Here is a 17,593-nt window from a genome sequence, read left to right on the forward strand (position 1 = left end):
TTTTTTTGTTCATTCTTCTTATTATCGGATACTTGTTTATAATAAAACTCCGTGCTCGCATTGGTAGGACAGAGATATGTGGATATGTCATTTGATCAGAATGAGAAGTCACTGTTGGAGATAATAGGGAGAGGGACGAATCAATAAGAAAAGAGGGAGTTGGGAGATAGAGATGATTATCAAGCATATCTACCTGAGGTGATGCGTCCTGTGATCGACAGTATTTGATCGAAAGAGTCATCTAACCCTTCCCTTCCCTTCCCTCTCCAACGTTTTTTTTTTTTCGGGGCTAGTTGGTCAGTAGGTCAGGTCATTCGTTCCTCAACTATCCAGACCCTTTTCCTTTTTTGCTGATAAATAGATGCAGGTGGGTAAGGTAGTGGATACAGTACAGCTACATGTCATTCTGGATAATAGCCTACATGTCATTCTGTCTAGTAAGAAACAACGAATGACCGATGATGATGATCATGATGATAAATGAGATCGGAGTTCGGAAGCGTTCAGAAGATCGATCTTCTGCTGCGATGAATTGCAAATCATCAAATGCATATGTGTCCTATCTGGGAGGTATACCTCGTAGGAGGTACCTGGTACTTAGGGTAGGTACCGAAAGAACAAGAAAAAAAAAGAAGGGAAGACGAAAAAGTGCACATGTTCATTATTCATATCATCATCGATACATCCTATCATTCCTATGTGGCCAAAGATACATGTACATGTACATGTACCAAAAGAACGAAAAAAAAGGAGACTGCCTATCAACATCATCATCATTATCATTATCATCATCAATCCATTTCTCCACGTACAACCAAACCAAACCAACCACAAACAAATCCCACCTCCAATCTTTTTTCTTTTTTTTTCTTTTTCCCTTTCCCTCGAGTCTTTTATGAAAATAAATAATGCAAACAAGAAACGTCCGCGTGATCTACATTTTGCACAAGGACCCTTCTTTTTTTGTGCACACACAATAGGGTGCGATGTCGGAAGTCGGGGAGTCGGGATGTCGCTGGTACCTGTTACCTGTTACGTGTTAGGTAAGCTACGGGTCAGGTCAGTCGGACTGGGGGAGACCGGAGACCGGATGTGATGCGGAATCTTTTGAGAAAAAAAGTTTGGTTTGGTTTGGATGGTCTGGTCTTGTTAGGTCAGGTCAGGCATGATGGATGATGATTGAGCGATGATTTTTTTTTTCGGTTTCTTTTTCGGATGGAGGAGATGCTTTAATTTGAAGTAGAGTGGATTGAAAGGAAATGAGGTAGAGAGAGATAGATGAGGTAGAGATGAGGTAGAGGCATGTGTGAAAAGTGTAAAGTATGTGTAGGAAAGAAAAAGGCAAGGTAGAGATGACTTTGTTTTGAAATCTAGATAAGGTAGTCTTTGTGTGAACCTTTTTTTCTCTCTCTTTCGTTCTGTCCGCCAAAGGAGGGACTTGCCCTGCTATAATCTTCCATTCTTAAGATGGAACTACTGAAACCATAACCATAATCGTGTTCCTGATATTGAGATGAGAGATGAAAGTTCAGCTTCCTTGAAGAGGTATCCTGGTACCACCACCATTTGCCCAACTCCTCGCTAAAAAGAAAAGGGAAGAAGTAGAAGAAGAAGAAGAACAAAAACGCTCGCTCGCTGAAACGCTTTGACAACCCAAATGTGTGATCAGGCAGTAACTGAAAAAAAGACTCTAGCAGGCCGCAATCATGGGCTGTTGATGTTGCTGTGCCAGTAGTGCTGTTGCTGCTGATGATGACTTGATGTCGTAAAAGGTTGTCGTTGCTATTTGTGCGCGTTCCTTGTCGCTGAGCTCGAATAGTGGCTGCTCGGGGGAGGATGGTATGTCATCCTCATCAGAGTCAGAAGAGTCGGAGTCGAGTGTGAGTTCGGGAGGAGAGTGTTGGTTGGTGGGCGCTCGGGTTAGATCCAAGTCTTCGTCGACCTCGTTGTCAGAGTGCATGTCTTCGTCATCCATGGCCTCGCACGAGAATTCGACTTGTGGTGATCGAAGCTTGCGGATGGGGATGTTGAACAACTCTTCGGCTTCATCGTAGATCTCAGAGCCGTCGTCAGACTCCATGTCCGAGTCGTCCTCGTACTCCTCCGCTGCGAGAGTGTCGGACCATGGCTGGTATGTAGCCTCTTCTGGCGTCGATGCCGTTGTGACAGACTGGTGGAACCAGGATTCTTGTTCCCGTTCCGCGTCTGCGAGCTCCACCATGAGCGTATCCAACAGGTTGGCGTGTCCGACCAAGCGTCTCAGATCGTGGTCTGCACGACCAGCTTCCCTTCCCAGCTTGCTGCGGGCAGTGGACGCCACATAGTATGTCTGTGTGAGAGACATCTTTTGCTTCTTGGCTGGTGGTAGAGATGGCGATGTCTGGATGGTTGCGTTGGCCTGGAAGGGCTCGAAGGAGGATTGGAGTCTCAAGTGGGAAGACATGTTGAAGTAGGGATCCAGTGAGTCAAAGAAGGTGTGACTCTGGCCAATATCGAATGGCGAAGGAGGGAGTAGTGCCTGAGTCACCCCGAAGCCAATAAAGCAGTTGGAGAAGATCTAGGGTATCCAAGACCGAAGTTCTGTGCAGGCGATGGGTGATGGTTTGTTGTTGCTGTTGTTGTTGTTGTCTTCTTCTTGGGTTCTTTGATCTGGCAATGATGTGAGTGGATTGATTGATATAGCTCGAGCGAGAGAGGGCAGTGGATGTGGGAGGAGTGCGAATGTATTAATGCTCCGTCGTGTCTTGGTGCTTGGTGCCTTGTTGAATCCCGAATCTCCGTGCAGTCCGAACTCTCCCAGACCCTGGCCAAACCTTGTCTTCGGTAGGTGCGTCAGCAACAAGAATGCAGCCTCAGCCAGGGAGCCAATCGCCTGTCGCGAGCCCGCAGGTCCGGTTGCCTTGCTCAGATGAGTCCTGTGAGCTCTTTTCGCTTTTCTCAGCCTGATTACCAACTCTATCCTATGCCGTAGTCGGTACCTGTAGGTAGGAGGTACTGACATATCCTCTCTGACGCTGCCTCGCTCGGCCTGCTCGCATAAGCACAGCCCCTTACTAAACTCACCCAACTGCTCTCGCTCACCCTCACCCTCACCCTCACCCTCACCCTCACGCATGTGCCAAAGCAGGATCTGCTGTACGTCCGTCGTCCGTACGCCGTTCGGGAAGGGGAGACTTGTCTTTGCTCCTCTTGGCTCCGACTGGGTTTGCCAAAACTGCGCCCGTTCTGGTGTCACAATTAGCACCCGCCAAGCACACGCTTTCCCCAGAGCGCAGGCATTAGGACTATTCATTGCTGGCACCGCTAGAGCGCACCATCGTAAAACAACGAACAAGCCTCGTCAGGCCGCAGCATTTTGATTATTGTTATTTGCTTTCTACTACTCCCAGCGGCCTGCTGGTATACGTGTTGCCAGGCCCCAGCCCTCAGGCAGCAGCCATATCGCCTCAAACAGACATCTTAGTCCCCTTTCGTCATTCGTCGTTTGTGCGCAGCCGAGTAGATACCTGAGCCTCATTGTGCTGTGCCTAGTCCAACCCCTCAGAACTACGGTTCGGGTACGTACGTGTGTGCGTGTGTGCGTGTGTATGTGTGCATGTCGTGTGCACGCACATGAACACGATCGAGTTCGGCTTCACCGCGACAGCGGCGGCCGGTGTGGCTGTCTCGCACCATGGGCTGCATAGTGGTAGTGCATACATGATACCTCGCAACACCTGTCACCGGGCTGTACCACTAGATTTCCACGGCGCGTGGCGGGAGCGACCACAATCCGTTGCCAAAACACCATGTCCGAATATGCAACTTCTGCCAGTCACAAAAGCCTAAAATCTCTCTCATTAACAAAAAGTGCATACGGCCGTACCACTCCTCCGCTCCGTTGGGCAGACAACCACCGCCCCCACGCCCACTACCACTACTACCAATACTACCACTACTACCAACTACTTCACCTACTATTGTGCTGTCTGCAGACATCATCCTCGTTGCCTCGCGTTTGATGAAGATTGCCCGTCAGGATGTCTGGGTCTCTGGGAGAGCCATCGCTGTCCGCCCCATCCTGGTCCGGGGAAAGCAGCACAACAGGGCAGAAACATGAGGCTGCCAAGATGACATCTCCAGCTGACGGTCCGTTTCCGGAGACACCGCTTTCCTGAACAGTAAGGTGGGTTGGTACTTGCTACTACTTGGTAGGTAGTATTTCAAAAAGCTGCCTGTTGCTACGGAAGATCCGAATAAGAGAGTGTGAGGGTGCCTGCCTGCCTGCCTGCCTGCCTGTCTGGTCTAATGCTCCCGCAGCGACGCGAAGCTCGGATCCGTGCGACATTGTCCACTTGCCAGACATGTTCACCGCAAAACTCCGAGACCCACTTGCCCTGATTGTGCTGCTGGCTGCTGCTGGCCTGCTGCCCTAGGTCACACTTTCATGCCTGAGGAGAATCTGAGGGTGCGTGCCCTACAACCAGATAGAGCGCTCCTAAGAGAGCCTGAGGATGCGTGCCCTACAACCAGATAGAGCGCTCGTAGGACAGCCTTGATGAGGATGCGTGTCGCCGTGCCCTACAACCAGAGAGAGCGCTCACAGATGGGCCAGGATAGGTTGCGGGACCATCGCTCGCCGAGAATAGTTTTTCTCTCTCTCGCCCTCTCGTGCCCTCTCTCCCTCTCTTCCTCTCTCTTTCCTGAACGCGATAATGGACATGCCACATGCGGACTTCGAGCCACGAGCCCTGGATGCCACCACCACAATGCCCTGCAATGCCGACCACGAAGAGCGACAGCAGCAGCAGTAGGGCAGGACGTCGGAGTCGCAAGCGGCTGATCAATTGACCCTACTACTGAACTACCCGCTCCTCCATGTACGCTGTGCCCACCATGTCTCTCCAGTCTGTACCTTCTTAGTAACTAGGGCTAGCAGAGATCTGTTTCTAGTCGTGCGGCAGACGCTACACTTCGAGTACTGTTTTGAAAAAGCCCTCTGCTGACAAAACATGACTACTCCACAATCCATACCACTTCACTAGGAGGAAGAACCCTCTCTCCCTCTCTCTCCCGCTCTGTGGGTCCCTGATCAAATATCTCCTGCTATGCTGCGAACTACGGTAAGATTATGCCGAAGCTTAGCTCTACATTAATCAGCAGAACCAGAAAGAAACGGAGAAAAAAAACGGAAAAAAAAAGAATATGTCGTGCTTACCTATCAATAAAATGATGATGACGATGCGTACCTCCTTAGCGAATCAGTTTTACCAATACAGGTACAGGTGGATAGGGATGTACAGGACGTGTGTACTGTATGTACTACTGCCACATTGCTGACACTCCGTCAGCCCCGTTCCTGAAGAGAGGGAGCGACCAAAAAGAAAAACAAATATACAAGCCACACCGCACACGGGATGCTAGGATCATGCCCTTTCCTGATAGGAATGACATTGACGACACTGATTGATAAGATCTTCTTGATCAAGGTGTACTACATACATACTTGTTCATGTACTATCAGGTAGGTACCTATCAGGCACAGAAGAAGACTGAACCCTCTCTATAGCGCCGATGAACAATCGTGTTGAAAGCGCTCTCTGCCTCGAAGCAAAGTAGGTAATTGTATCAAGCAATGAGCTATTTCTTGTGCTCTAACAAGTAAGTGCTGAAGAAAACCCGTTTCCGAGCAGCTTGTCAGTCCGTCAGTCAGGTGAGTTTGATTGTACGTGCAACGGTACAAGCAAGCAAGCAAAGCAAGCCCTCAAACGCATAGATGCGTCCCCCCCTCCCCCAAAAATTGCCGACTACCTTATATTCGCCATTCGGGCTCTCGGCGTCTGTTATAAGCGTACCTACCTGACCTGACCTGACCTGACCTGCAAGTATTCTTCCGAGAGATCGCATACCGTTCAACCAGGGTCGGCACCTAGAAACATGGGGGGGAGGGGGAAGGGGGAAGAAGCTGTGTGGCAGTGTGTGCCCTAAAATACTGTAAATTCCTAAAGAGGACCCCCAGGCCTTTCTTTTTTGGTTTCTCTTTTATATACCCTAGTTGCCGAATCCGGGTGAGGCCGCCCTACTTGATGAATAGGTATACAGGTATCTAGATAAGGTAGACTTAGGTATTCACCTTAGTGGGTAGGTAGGTACCTGGTATGAAGTCACATCGGAACGTGGATAAAATGTCCTTGACTTCTAAAAACTCGGATGAGCAGGAGCGATGAAAAGGAAAAGAAAATAGAATGCTGCTCGCGATTCAATAGTACCGTAGGTATGTAAAATTGCGTATAATGATCAAAGACTCTTCGCATACGCAATACCAGAATACCTACATGTACCTACAACCTATAGCGTCATGAACGACATGACCTAGATGGATACGAGACGGTGCGAAGTCCTCTCTACTGCATCCGAGCCCACACCCGAAGTCCCGACCGACCCCCCACACACACACCCCCCTTTCGGTGTGCGGGAGAAGATGGTTGCAAGCAAGTTGCATCATCATCATCGATCTATCTAGGTCAAGGTACCTGGACATTTTAACCAAGCTTTTATTTATTTATTTTTTTCCTTTCGGATTCATGATACCATGTCTGCAGCCGGACAGCGCGAGCGAGCGAGCAAGAAAAAAAAAAGAAACAGCTGCAGGTTGTGTTTCATACCCCCCAGGGCCCTTTCTTGGCGGATCGACTAGTGTTTTGCGAGCCGGTTAGCTGTACAGTACCTGAGAAACACGATGCGGGCATTATGCGAATTGGCAATTGCTTGAATGCTCACTGCATTTACCTAGCAAGCTAGCAAGCAGATCATACGTCACTTTTCTCTTGCGAGTTGCATCAAGAATAGAAAAAGCGAGGTCGAGTGGCATGGATGCAGTGTGGTCTAGACTTGTGGTCTATATGGGAGGCCTGATGAGTAGGTTAGGTACAGGTGAGTGAGTGTGAGGCACTCGCGTAGGGTCCGGTATTCTTTGTGAGGAGAGAAGTGCGAGGTGTGTGTGATGTAAGCCCTCTCTGCACTCTTGACGCTCTACCTTATGGACTCACTCAGTATCTTGAATCCATATTCTCAAGGTCTTGCATCTCCTCTTCTTCTTCTTCGTCGTCGCTTGCTCCCAGCACCACCGAATGCGCTTCGGTTTCCGCCCCATCATCATCGTCGTCATCATCATCATCATCATCATCATCATCATCATCAGAGTCTTCGTCACTTTCGACCACTTCTTGGGCTGGATCGTGGAGTGACGATTTGCTCAACTCCAATCCGAGCTTACGCGTGTCTTCTGGCGTGATGTTGAGCAGTCGGGCTTGTTCCGGTGTCAGATCGACTATCTGCGGAGCGTATTCGCCCGTCTCATCATCTTCATCGTACATGGTGCTTTCCACGTGCAGCTGCTCGCCATCCTCCAATTCGAGTACTCCAGAGCGAAGGTGGTCACCGCCCAGTGTCCAGCCATGCTCTTGTCGCAGATAGTCTTCCAGGTCATCGAGCTCATCGGCAACATCTGATACGCCAATGCCTGTCATGCCTTCCAAACCATTCCTGAACCGTACGAGCAGCGTCTTCAGCAGAGAACCGCCCTCATCTGCGAGGTCGATCAGGCCGCCTTCTGCATCCTTGCAGTGCTGAAGCTGCAGTCGCAGTGCAGCAATGGCTTTGATGAAGAAGTCCGACTTCTCGTCTACTACAGACTTTGATGTGAATATCAGCATGAGAAGTCGCTTCCATTGCTCCAAGCAGCTGAAGTTGTTGATGGACAGGATCATCAGAAAGCAGAACTGTAGCTCGCCAAGGATCTCATTGATATCCCGATCTGTACACTGAGTCTCTACCAGATGCAGGAGTGCCCAGGAAAAATCTTGTGCAGCCTCGGTGCGCTCGCGCCCTGTGGCACCTATATATGTGACCTGAGGTAAGTAACGATATAGACCAGGCGGCGACGAATCAGACTTCGACTCACCTTCTCGCCAGGTCTTTTTGAGATCAATAGGCAGAAAATTTAGTTCTCGATCTGCTTGCATTGCATTCTTGTCATCTTCGTCCAGGCCAGGAATGTCTTCAATATCTCGCCGCGCGGAGCTTGCTGATGTCAGGTACCAGTGGTTTGCATCGCCTTTCGTAGTCCTCGTTAGTACCTGTGGATCCACGGTAGGTCAGTATACGAAATATTCGTCTAGTGTCAGGCGAAAGGAAAGCCGTTGTCTTCAACTTTCACGCCGCTGTAGCACACATAGGTCTAATAAGCAAACACGAGGATATTGTAGCATGTCTGAGGTGCCTGCAGACTGGTGGACATGACTTACGGACGCGGTAATGGCCGAAGTCAATGCCGGCCAGTCATTGATCTCCTCCCTTCCGGCTTCCACATGCGTATCTGTGCTGGTTTGTCGATAAGGCGTAAGCCCTTCCTTCCAGATGGAGCCCAAATTCGCCCTCCATCTGAGTCTCTCGGTTTCATCTGTCTCGGTCTTCAGCGTCTCTGTAGATGCTTCCCACTTCGTGATGAACAGGTGCTGTCCATCGGACGAAGCCCTACCAGGCACGCGGAACCAGAGGCCGTGACGTTCTGAGAAGGCGGTGCTTGTACCGACAAAGGCGAAATGAAATCCGGGCGGCAAATTCTTTACGCCTCGAAAGCGAGGTGTCACGGTGAAGGAGAGAAGATCGATTCCAGCGAGCGCTGCTGGTAGGAGGTCGAGTAGCAGGAGCGCCGGAGTATCAATCGAGTCCATCTTGTTTTCCTTCTGCTGTTTACGTCGAGCAGATCCGTGTTGACTCGTCCCTAAGACTGGCTTGATGGAAATATTCAGATTTGCGCGAACAGAGGACTCTTTCTTCCAACGTCACCTTCTCCGTCAACAGCAAATCTGATGGCTACAACGCGTGCCCGGGTTTCCTCCCAGGTTATGTCGATATCAGTTTTGTTATGAGTTTGTGCCGTTCCTGAAGGACACAGGACGAATGTGAAGTCTGCACATAAAATCCACCTTGGTCTGGATGGCTGAAGTCATTGGCCACCGCACGTGCGACTTTGCACAGTAAAATGGGTTGGATACAAAAAGTTGTCAACGTGTGTCCAAAACACTCCCGTCGCCATGCCAAAAAGCACAAAAGAGATGGACGCTGTGGGAATTGAACCCACGACCTTTCACAGTTTGCGATGACCGAACGAACGGAGATGCGAAGCGAAAATCATACCCCTAGACCAAGCGCCCTGAACGTTGTGTGTTCCTACGACGAGGCTCACGTGATGGAAGGTGTATATCTGAACAATATATGATGCCTTATTAACAGGTCAGCTGCATGAAGTAGCCACGGAAACTTGACACTATGCCCCCGCCGTAGTTGTCACTGTCACGATCATTAAGTAGGTATTCTCGACCCTCCACAAATCTCAACAACCGTGCAGCAAACGAATGCGTCAACTCTATACATTTCCCATCAACGTACAAAAAAATCAAATGCATTGCCCGGGGATTTTGAAAACATGATCTCGAAAGTTCTTCCTGTACCATGCCTTATTGATACCAGGTACGTGTATAACCATTCACGATTGGGGGCTGGAACGAGGCTGTAGAAAGCACAGAGCTAGTCCATTGGTCATGCTGCCTGGCTTGTGATACAATTTTGTACAGTAGTGTATGCATAGAAGGTGTGTATTTTTGCGCAGCAGCACACCTCTTACCTTTCCTGCAGTCGCAATCCTTCCTTGGCATTTTGCCATCTGCTTCCAAATATGGGCAGATCGCGCACCGCCAGTTCTTCCTCGATTACCTTCCATCGTCCAATCCGTTTCTCCTTGTGCACCGGAGTCCGACGGGACTTGTACACCGTGACATTGGGAAGTGTCTTGGCGAGCTCCTGGAGCTCTGGAGCATGAGCCAGCTTCTTTGCCCTCTCTTTTGTCTTGAATGCATTATAGATATCACCGAGGGTTTTGGCATTGTTCAATTGTATATCGGGAATGCGCTTGCCAGACAATTGCATTACACGCTTGGAGATCTGGGAGTTTGTCAGTATGTACGTGGTACCTGTGAGATAACAGCAGCTCTCTTACTGCAAGCTTAAGCTCTACATCTTGTAGGCTGATGTCCACCCAGTCCACATCCGACTCCGAGCTTCTGATTTGTGTTAGCTCTGTGGCGAGGTCTTCCGGCTTCGCCCTTGCTTGCTCAAGGTCAATCTTTTGCTTGGGCGTTTCGGGAATGCGCAGTGGATTGCCAGACTCGATTCCAGCCAATACAGCCTCTTGGTCCTGTGCGCTGGCAAAGCGGACTTGTAGGGCGCCATCATTCAACTGTGACAATTGTGCCTTGGTAGTGTGCTCAATCAAGCTGCCTTGCGGATGAGCATTGCAGACTTCCATCGGGCTTCGGCCGGCCTGTTGCAAAGCAGCGATCTCCACAACGACACTATGTAGCAGTCGCTGCCATTCTACGTTCGTGAGGTCCGTCTTCTTGCTAGGCACAAACCTATGCCGCCGTCAATGATAAGTTCGCAGCCTCCTTTCAAAGGGCTTCCTTACCCAGCATACTGCTCGCCCATGTCTAGACGCTTCCTAACCCATTGTTCGCCACCAACGCGTTCCAGACCGCCCCAGGTTGCCGATGGGACATATTCCTTGTTGGTGGCGGGATCGATGCGTGCTGCGCGCTCATATGGCACCCCATTGAACTTCACCCTGGATGGGCCCTCGGTGCTATTGCCTTTCTGAAGGCTATCTCCCCGTGCTTGTGCCTCCTCTCTCAGCCTTTTCTGCTTCTCTTCGGCCTTCTTGTCGCCGAAGATGGTTTTGGAGATGCGTTTGAAAAAGTCGTCTGGAGCGTCCCGTCGGCTTGTGGTATGCAGCTGGCGGGCCGCTTGTGCTATACACGACCGACAGACATATTGTTGCTTCGAGGCTCCAGCGGTCGCATTCCAAGCGTGCTCGGCGGCTCGGATGTGTCGCATGGTCGTCGATAGATGGGCAGATGGGTGTTGTTGAGGGTGGTGGAAGAAGGGTCGGAGGTGCTCGTGGTCTCCGCAGGTAGGAAGGAGCGGAGGAAAGAAGTCGCGAGCCAAGCCTGAAAGGTAAACCACCTCCGGCCTATCCTCTCCATCTTCCAAGCGACAGCCAGGCTCTCCTGCTGTATGCAATGTCCAACAACTCACTGTCGCGGGAAAGTGTCACTGCCTGCGCCGTATCGTCTACAGCTCCTTCGTCGGAGGCTCGTATGTGATGGCCTCCTTAACTTGGAATGCGATATGCTCTACTCCATCTCCAGCCTTTTCAAGACTCTACCTCAGCTTCACTTCACCCTCCACCATTAACACAGCTCTCCGGCGGATGGGCTGACCCTTATTCTTCCTGCGCTCGTTAATATACATCACGTGTAGCCTTTCTGTTTCGATGGTCCCGGCTCTGCGCCGCGATGCCTGCTGCTGAAGGTGCCTTGCTACTATTTCTTGCGTGTGCTGCATGCCTCGCGTCGATATCCCAACATTGTGCTCATCACAACAAGGGCCGCCGGCTCAATAACGACGGAACGCTGCTCACGGGACGAAGTGCATCATGGACGCCGAGGAGCAGATCATGCCATCTGGTGAAGACACCTTGGAAGTGAACTTCCATCCCACTATAACGCCTTATAACACCTTTCGGTCTGGCCCTTTTGCGGACACAGATTCGAGTTCCAACTACTCAGCCGCAACCTCCGATTCTGAAGTGCCTAGCGTAATAGTACATGCTAGACTGCTCGAATCGCTATCGGACTCACATTCAAACAGCTTTAGCAACAGGCACAGGCAAAGGGCCGATGCCCAAGTGATGCCTCGTACATAGAGTGGCAACAGGCTAGAGCTTCATGCAGCCTCGTCTACGAGAACCGAGCACGATAGCGAGGATCGTGCAGGTGATGATTATGCACACCAGCGACGCGCCATCGAAGACTTCTACGACTCCACCAGGAGCCACATCAAAGAGCATGCGCAGAATGACAGCGAAGACGACGCAGATGATGAACTCGATGGACGCAGCTTGGTCTCAATGGAAACTCCCGGCGTAGATGACGACCTGAAACTGGTGTCCGATGTTGAGGATACCATCGAAAGTGGTTTGCCGCCACGGACAAGACTGGCCACGTTCGGGACTGACTCTCTGGAAGGGCGCGCTAGCGAGGAATCTGAGAGTGACGAGGCCAGGCAGAGACAACGATCAGAGAATTTCGAATCGGAGCGATACGATGCTGAGTCCAATAGAAACCTTGCCTCTGCGTCCTCGCCATCGCGGGCATCATACGACCAAACCCATCTGAGTCCGCAAGAAGGACTCTTTACCCTACCGTCCATTACGGAGGAGAGCCTACGAGTCTATGAAGAACAGGCCGAGGGAGCTTTTGCCGACGAGAACCAGGCTTGTACCAACGAGCAGTTCCCTGCGTATGAGGATCCACCATGCTCCTCATCTGCTGAGCTGCATGGACTCGAGATTGACCGCAGGCCATCCGAGACGCAATCAGCTCCAGCGCCTGTAGATCGTCGAGGTCGCCGTATGACCAAGGCTGAAGACCATCCGCGTCACTCATCCTTGACCGACTTCTGCAGGATGAAAGGCCGGACCAGGCGGCAGTCATTCCTTTCGACCAAATCAAGTCCAGCTCGACCAGCCATGACTGCCATCAGTGTCCGAACAGCAGACTCTCTTCGGGTCAACACTGTATACGAGCACCCCAAAGCACGATATATGCCTTCCCCTCCTTCCAAACGTCCTGTCAAAACAGCACAAACGTTCCAGTCAGATCTAGGGCTATACCAGATGATATGGGAAGAGCTTCCCGAATCTAGCTCGGGCGACAGCAGTAGTACAATGCTTGAGCAGCGTGGTGCTAGGAACGCACTGGTCATGCCCAAAGATCAATATACCGACCAATGCATTGCGCCGACGTCAATCATGGAGAGGATTCAGTCGAAATTGACTGCATGGACGTGTGAGAAGGAGCTGAGTAGTGAGATTCCAGAAGATGGACATGGATAGCTCCCACTTCTAGACACTGGTAAAAAGCATCCCAGGCTTTCCGATCACAGCAACAGCCACGACATGCCGCCAGTACCTCCAAACACTGCACAACACTCAGCAATACCATCGCAGCCCCAGACACCAAGCACACACTGTTCTTCAGAAGAGGATGAATCCGAGGCACCCGTTGAGATTCGCGTCAAAGGCGTGCTTGCAGATTCCTCGAAGCCGTACTCCACTGACCACACACGCGCCGCAACTCCTATTGGCTACTTTCTCGCGCCTCCTCGAAGCAATAGCCTTCCAGCATCGCCTAGCATTCCACGTCAGCTTTCCAACCTACCATTTGAGGAATTACAATTTCTATCGCACCGCGACTCGGTAGAAATTGCTCGTGGTCAAATGAGACGAGAGCTGCTTGACCGACAGCATCGAGAGCGACCAAACAGTTTACTACTGGCCACCAGAGACTCATACGGTTTGACCAAGAACAAGTTTGACACCATCCACCCTGCCACAGCCGCGCCAGAAGTGCATGGTTATTTGACACCCACAATCCCCAGCATTCAGTGGACTCGTTTTGGTGGCTTGAGTCCCATTGCTGACGGCAGTCCACCGAATGAAGGCATATGGCGTTTGGGAAAGCAGAACGGAACAAGTCCATTGGGCAGCAGTCCTCGGCTGAGCCCTAGGTCTCGCGTGGGGTCTCCAGCAGGGAGTGATCAGGTGTCGGGGTCTGGCCCCTTGCAGGAGCGTGTGGAGCATTTGGAGGAGCGGATGAGGATTCTCGAAGATCGTTTGATTTCTGTTGAAGAAGGGCGACGACTGTCTAATGGGGATGGTGGAGAAGCCTGGTAATCTGAGGTGGTCGAGGCCAGATCTCATAGCCTAAGGTAGATGTCATGTGAACCTGGATCCTGAGATCGCAAGACGCGCCTCTTCTGCCTACCGCACCTGCTCGAGGTACGACGCATCAGAGCAAACTGTGCTACAAGGAGCACGTAGATGGGTATACTACAGTTGACCTCGTTTATTGTGCAAAGATAATGAGCTCTCTGTTCCTGTCCTGTCCCGTCCCGTCCTTATCCTTTCCAGTACGCCTCGCTTTTCCCTTTTCATCGTTTTTCTCTTGCCATTTCCCCACCAGCGATCTCATATACCACCACCACACGTACCCACTTCTTTCCTCTCGACTTTCATCAAACTCTCCCTCCCCAATTGAAAAAAGTAAAAAGACCTGTATTGCTCTCTCTCTCTCTTCCACAGAATCCACATCTCAATCCACATCCACACCCTTGCTCTTCAAATCTTTCCTCGCCTCCTGAATCTGCGCCATCAACTCCTCGTGGGCTTGCGGAACGTCGTTGAAGGTGAGAACTCCGTAGCCGAGTTTGCCCAGGAGATAGGCGCCGAAGGAGATGAGAGCCCAGAAGGGAAGCTGTTTTGATAAGAGAGAGAAACAAACCATTAGCGATGAGTTGGAATAAGGAGAGTGAGAGGCAGCAGATTGATTTGGGTAGGTAGGTGGGAGGTTGGTTTGGTTTGATTTGATAGGATAGGACAGGACAGGACAGGACTTACGTATGGTATTACTTCGAATTGGAGCTTTTCGGGAAGGGGGAGAAGACCCATGAAGAGCATTGTGTAGAGCTGAAGATGGGTTTAGCTCAGTTAGTGGAGTTTAGGAAGAGGAGAGTTAGGGAGAGGGTAGTTGATGGTGGTGGTGATGTTCGTACGGAAGCGACCAAGAGGCCTAGAGAGATTTGTTGTTGAGCGCGCGTCATTTTGGATTGATAGACTGGCTGGATCGGGTTCGAGAAAAGAGTGACTGGAGAGTGTGGGTTGGTCGGTGGATTTGGGAAAGGTGTAAGTAACTGAGAGTGAGGTATCCTCAATCCTACCTTAATTCTATGTTCGCGATTTGAGCTCGAGACGAGACGTTGCCAGATGGTCCAGGGGTCGGATATTCAGCTGCACATTCGCCGACGTTTTTCCAATGCTACCATTGCAACACTCAGTCACGTATTTTATTTTGAATGATGTTCAAAGAGCTCTCGAGATTGTCAGGGGTTGAATACTATGTTATCAACTACCTCACAGATCTAGTTTCATCGCTCTCGAGACCTCAGAGGTAGTGTTCACCAGCTCTTACGTGGTGTAGACAGTGGGCATGGATCCAGGTTCTAAGCGCGCACCTAGCATTTGAGGGATATATACAACATCAAATCAGGCTTAGCATCGCTGGCCCGCTTAGCTCAGCGGTAGAGCGCGTCACTAGTAATGACGAGGTCGTCTGTTCGATTCAGGCAGTGGGCACACATGATCCAGCTGAACACGCAACAGCGTGTAATATTCTTTTGCCATATACACGACATGATGTTCTTTTTTTTCTCCTTTTGAAACTCGAGCGAAACAAGCCTTCCTTCCAGAGCTCATTGGACTCTAGTGTAGGTACCTATCTATCCTATCCTTTTGCACGCACACAGTCGCTTGGAAAGTCGTCTCATCGCTCGGAGTTGGTTTTGCTATATCTTCCCTCACACCGACGGGACGGACCCAATCGTTAACATAGGTAGGCAGGCAGGTACATGTAGTCAAGCTGTAATATTCCAGAATCCAACCCGTGATCACAATGATAACTGGGAGGAGTAATAGACTCTCTAAGCTCAGAAGGAAGTCTTGTTAGTATCAGAATTTGCTTGGTGATTGGATTGAGATTGAGACTGAGACTGACTGACTGGCTTGCTTTCGTAATTCGGGGGCATTCGTCAGGTTCGATCTGTATACCTTATCAACGATTTCCTCCCTGCGGATTCGGATTGGTGAGGTAGGTAAGATAAAGTAGGTACAGTACAGTACATGTAGTGTGAAAGGAAGGTCGCTCTAAAGACTCGAAGTGATGACCTGCTTGCTTGCTTGCGTGCTAGAGACTTGAACGTTCCTTTGGAGACAATCTGCCGGGATACCTGAGATATCCTTTCTGTCCTCTCTCTCTCTCTCTGGTTGGTTACTGTTACCTATATCTTCCTTGGGCAGATCAAACAAAATGTAAAAGGAAGTCAGCAAGCCCACTTGATGATTTGACCAAAGAAGGAAAGAAACACCATAAGAAGTTTTAGCATGATTGCCATGTATGATTCCGCACAAAATTGAAAAGCATGTCTCATTGCGGATTATTGCCCACCACCAGATGGACCGTTGTTATTGTTGTTGTTGTTGTTGTACATATCATTGGAATCATCTATTCCTGTCTTTTGCAAGCAGGAAAAAAACCTCGTCGGACCTCTGTTTTTCGAGTCACACGACACAAACGACTTCATTCAGTTCTCCTTGTCGTCGTTTTCGGCGTCTTCGACTTCGGCCAGATCATCCTCCTTGGGTACAACGTCCTTCTTGTTCTTCTTCGCAGCTTCTGCTGGGCCACCTGTCTTGGCTGTAGCCTCGGCGGGTTCGTCCTCATCGGCATCTGCCTCTGCCTCTGCCTCTTCATCATTGTCATCGACAGCATCTTCGCCGGCCTCAGCAACCTCTTCTTCTGCTTCTTTTCCCTCTTCGTCCTTCTCGGGGGCAGTTGCCTTGGTCTTCTGACGCTTGGCTTTGGGTTCTACCACAATCTACCATCAGTAACAGCACTCGCGCAAGGACATCGGTAGATGACCGGGTGAAGATGGGGTGAGTGAGTGAGTGAGTGAGTGAGTGGGTCGATACCTGGAGCTGCAGTCTCCTCCTCCGGCTCCTCCTCTTCTTCCTCTTCTTCTTCCTCCTCCTCCTCATCCTCATCTCCCTGAAAAGAACCCTCACTCTCGTACCTAATATCAATGATGATCAGCATTGATTCCCTCTCACTCATACAAGCTCATCGAATCCGTCATGCGACACAACCCCGTCTCACGCGACGCGACCGCAGCATTGCAAAAGCCAGACTTCCAATGTTGCGCAGTCTCTCCACTACCACCACCATCTGGGCGACTGCATTGGGACTCGAAAATCAATCGCACATGGTATGCGACAACAGGAAAGTCGAATCCCAAAACAGAAAAGAAAAAAAAGACACTTACTCCTCTTCCTCGCTGGCGTCGCTGTCCTCGGGGAGCTCGACGAGGTCGGCCTGGCCGGCACTTCGCTTGGTTCTCGTGCTCATTGTTGTGGTCGGGTGTGTGTGGGCGTGTGTGTGTGGTGATGGTTGGGATGGATGAATGAAGAGATCGGGTAGCTGAGGTGAGGTGAGACGAATGAGGTACAGTCCGTGTGTAGGTATGTCGATGTCGAGCTGGAAAAGGTACGACACAGTAAGGTAGGGTAGGGTAGGGTAGGGTAGGGTAGGGTAGGGTAGGGTGAGGTAAGGTAGGGTAGAGGTAAGGTAAAGGTAAGGTAGGGGGAAATAAAAAAAAGGAGTTGGGAAAAGTCAATGGGTAAAAAGGTAGAGAGGGAGGCTGGGGAAAGTGAGGGTGATGATGAGGGATGATGAGGGTGATGAGGCTGGGGGAGTGGGAGTGGGAGTGGCCGACGAGTGGGAGGGGGTCCTCGACGACCACACTGCTGGAGCTGGAGCTTCCGTCCCGCGTCGCGGCGTCATCATTATTAAAGACATTAAGAGCCGATTCGCGTCGCGAAAAT

General features: G+C 50.5%; 7 protein-coding genes and 2 non-coding genes across 9 annotated transcripts; 3 read left to right on the forward strand and 6 right to left on the reverse strand.

Moving 5' to 3' along the window:
• Window positions 1-1,352: 1,352 nt before the first annotated feature.
• Window positions 1,353-2,671, reverse strand: SEPMUDRAFT_150311 (uncharacterized protein). Its single transcript, XM_016906083.1, has one exon. It carries the CDS (start codon window positions 2,441-2,443, stop codon window positions 1,691-1,693), a length of 753 nt encoding a protein of 250 aa, XP_016759475.1. The 5' UTR covers window positions 2,444-2,671; the 3' UTR covers window positions 1,353-1,690.
• Window positions 2,672-7,028: 4,357 nt separating this feature from the next.
• SEPMUDRAFT_164868 (uncharacterized protein) lies at window positions 7,029-8,714 on the reverse strand (the record flags this gene model as incomplete). The annotated part of the gene is made up of 3 exons (XM_016908135.1): window positions 7,029-7,876; window positions 7,943-8,117; window positions 8,286-8,714. 3 exons carry the CDS (start codon window positions 8,712-8,714, stop codon window positions 7,029-7,031), a joined length of 1,452 nt encoding a protein of 483 aa, XP_016759476.1.
• A 385-nt stretch (window positions 8,715-9,099) lies between these two features.
• Window positions 9,100-9,197, reverse strand: SEPMUDRAFT_t51. Its single transcript has one exon. It is a non-coding gene; the product is annotated as a tRNA-Ala (tRNA).
• Window positions 9,198-9,463: 266 nt separating this feature from the next.
• Window positions 9,464-10,982, reverse strand: SEPMUDRAFT_164869 (uncharacterized protein). Its single transcript, XM_016908136.1, has 3 exons — window positions 10,508-10,982; window positions 10,040-10,454; window positions 9,464-9,984 (listed from the first exon to the last, which is right to left on the reverse strand). The coding sequence occupies exons 1-3, from the start codon at window positions 10,930-10,932 to the stop codon at window positions 9,664-9,666; spliced, it is 1,161 nt and encodes a 386-aa protein (XP_016759477.1). The 5' UTR covers window positions 10,933-10,982; the 3' UTR covers window positions 9,464-9,663.
• A 551-nt stretch (window positions 10,983-11,533) lies between these two features.
• Window positions 11,534-12,994, forward strand: SEPMUDRAFT_118652 (uncharacterized protein; the record flags this gene model as incomplete). The annotated part of the gene is made up of 2 exons (XM_016901448.1): window positions 11,534-11,695; window positions 11,804-12,994. The coding sequence occupies 2 exons, from the start codon at window positions 11,534-11,536 to the stop codon at window positions 12,992-12,994; spliced, it is 1,353 nt and encodes a 450-aa protein (XP_016759478.1).
• A 50-nt stretch (window positions 12,995-13,044) lies between these two features.
• On the forward strand, window positions 13,045-13,882 carry SEPMUDRAFT_150313 (uncharacterized protein). Its single transcript, XM_016906084.1, has one exon. The coding sequence runs from the start codon at window positions 13,058-13,060 to the stop codon at window positions 13,832-13,834; it is 777 nt and encodes a 258-aa protein (XP_016759479.1). The 5' UTR covers window positions 13,045-13,057; the 3' UTR covers window positions 13,835-13,882.
• A 28-nt stretch (window positions 13,883-13,910) lies between these two features.
• Window positions 13,911-14,869, reverse strand: SEPMUDRAFT_126919 (dolichyl-phosphate mannosyltransferase polypeptide 3). The gene is made up of 3 exons (XM_016902112.1): window positions 14,713-14,869; window positions 14,558-14,626; window positions 13,911-14,414 (listed from the first exon to the last, which is right to left on the reverse strand). Exons 1-3 carry the CDS (start codon window positions 14,758-14,760, stop codon window positions 14,253-14,255), a joined length of 279 nt encoding a protein of 92 aa, XP_016759480.1. The 5' UTR covers window positions 14,761-14,869; the 3' UTR covers window positions 13,911-14,252.
• A 351-nt stretch (window positions 14,870-15,220) lies between these two features.
• Window positions 15,221-15,292, forward strand: SEPMUDRAFT_t46. Its single transcript has one exon. It is a non-coding gene; the product is annotated as a tRNA-Thr (tRNA).
• An 816-nt stretch (window positions 15,293-16,108) lies between these two features.
• SEPMUDRAFT_157409 (uncharacterized protein) lies at window positions 16,109-17,355 on the reverse strand. Its single transcript, XM_016907731.1, has 3 exons — window positions 17,035-17,355; window positions 16,685-16,785; window positions 16,109-16,580 (listed from the first exon to the last, which is right to left on the reverse strand). Exons 1-3 carry the CDS (start codon window positions 17,115-17,117, stop codon window positions 16,297-16,299), a joined length of 468 nt encoding a protein of 155 aa, XP_016759481.1. The 5' UTR covers window positions 17,118-17,355; the 3' UTR covers window positions 16,109-16,296.
• Window positions 17,356-17,593: the final 238 nt, after the last annotated feature.

This window comes from Sphaerulina musiva (genome assembly GCF_000320565.1).
Source record: "Sphaerulina musiva SO2202 unplaced genomic scaffold SEPMUscaffold_7, whole genome shotgun sequence".
Classification (NCBI taxonomy): Eukaryota; Fungi; Ascomycota; class Dothideomycetes; order Mycosphaerellales; family Mycosphaerellaceae; genus Sphaerulina; species Sphaerulina musiva.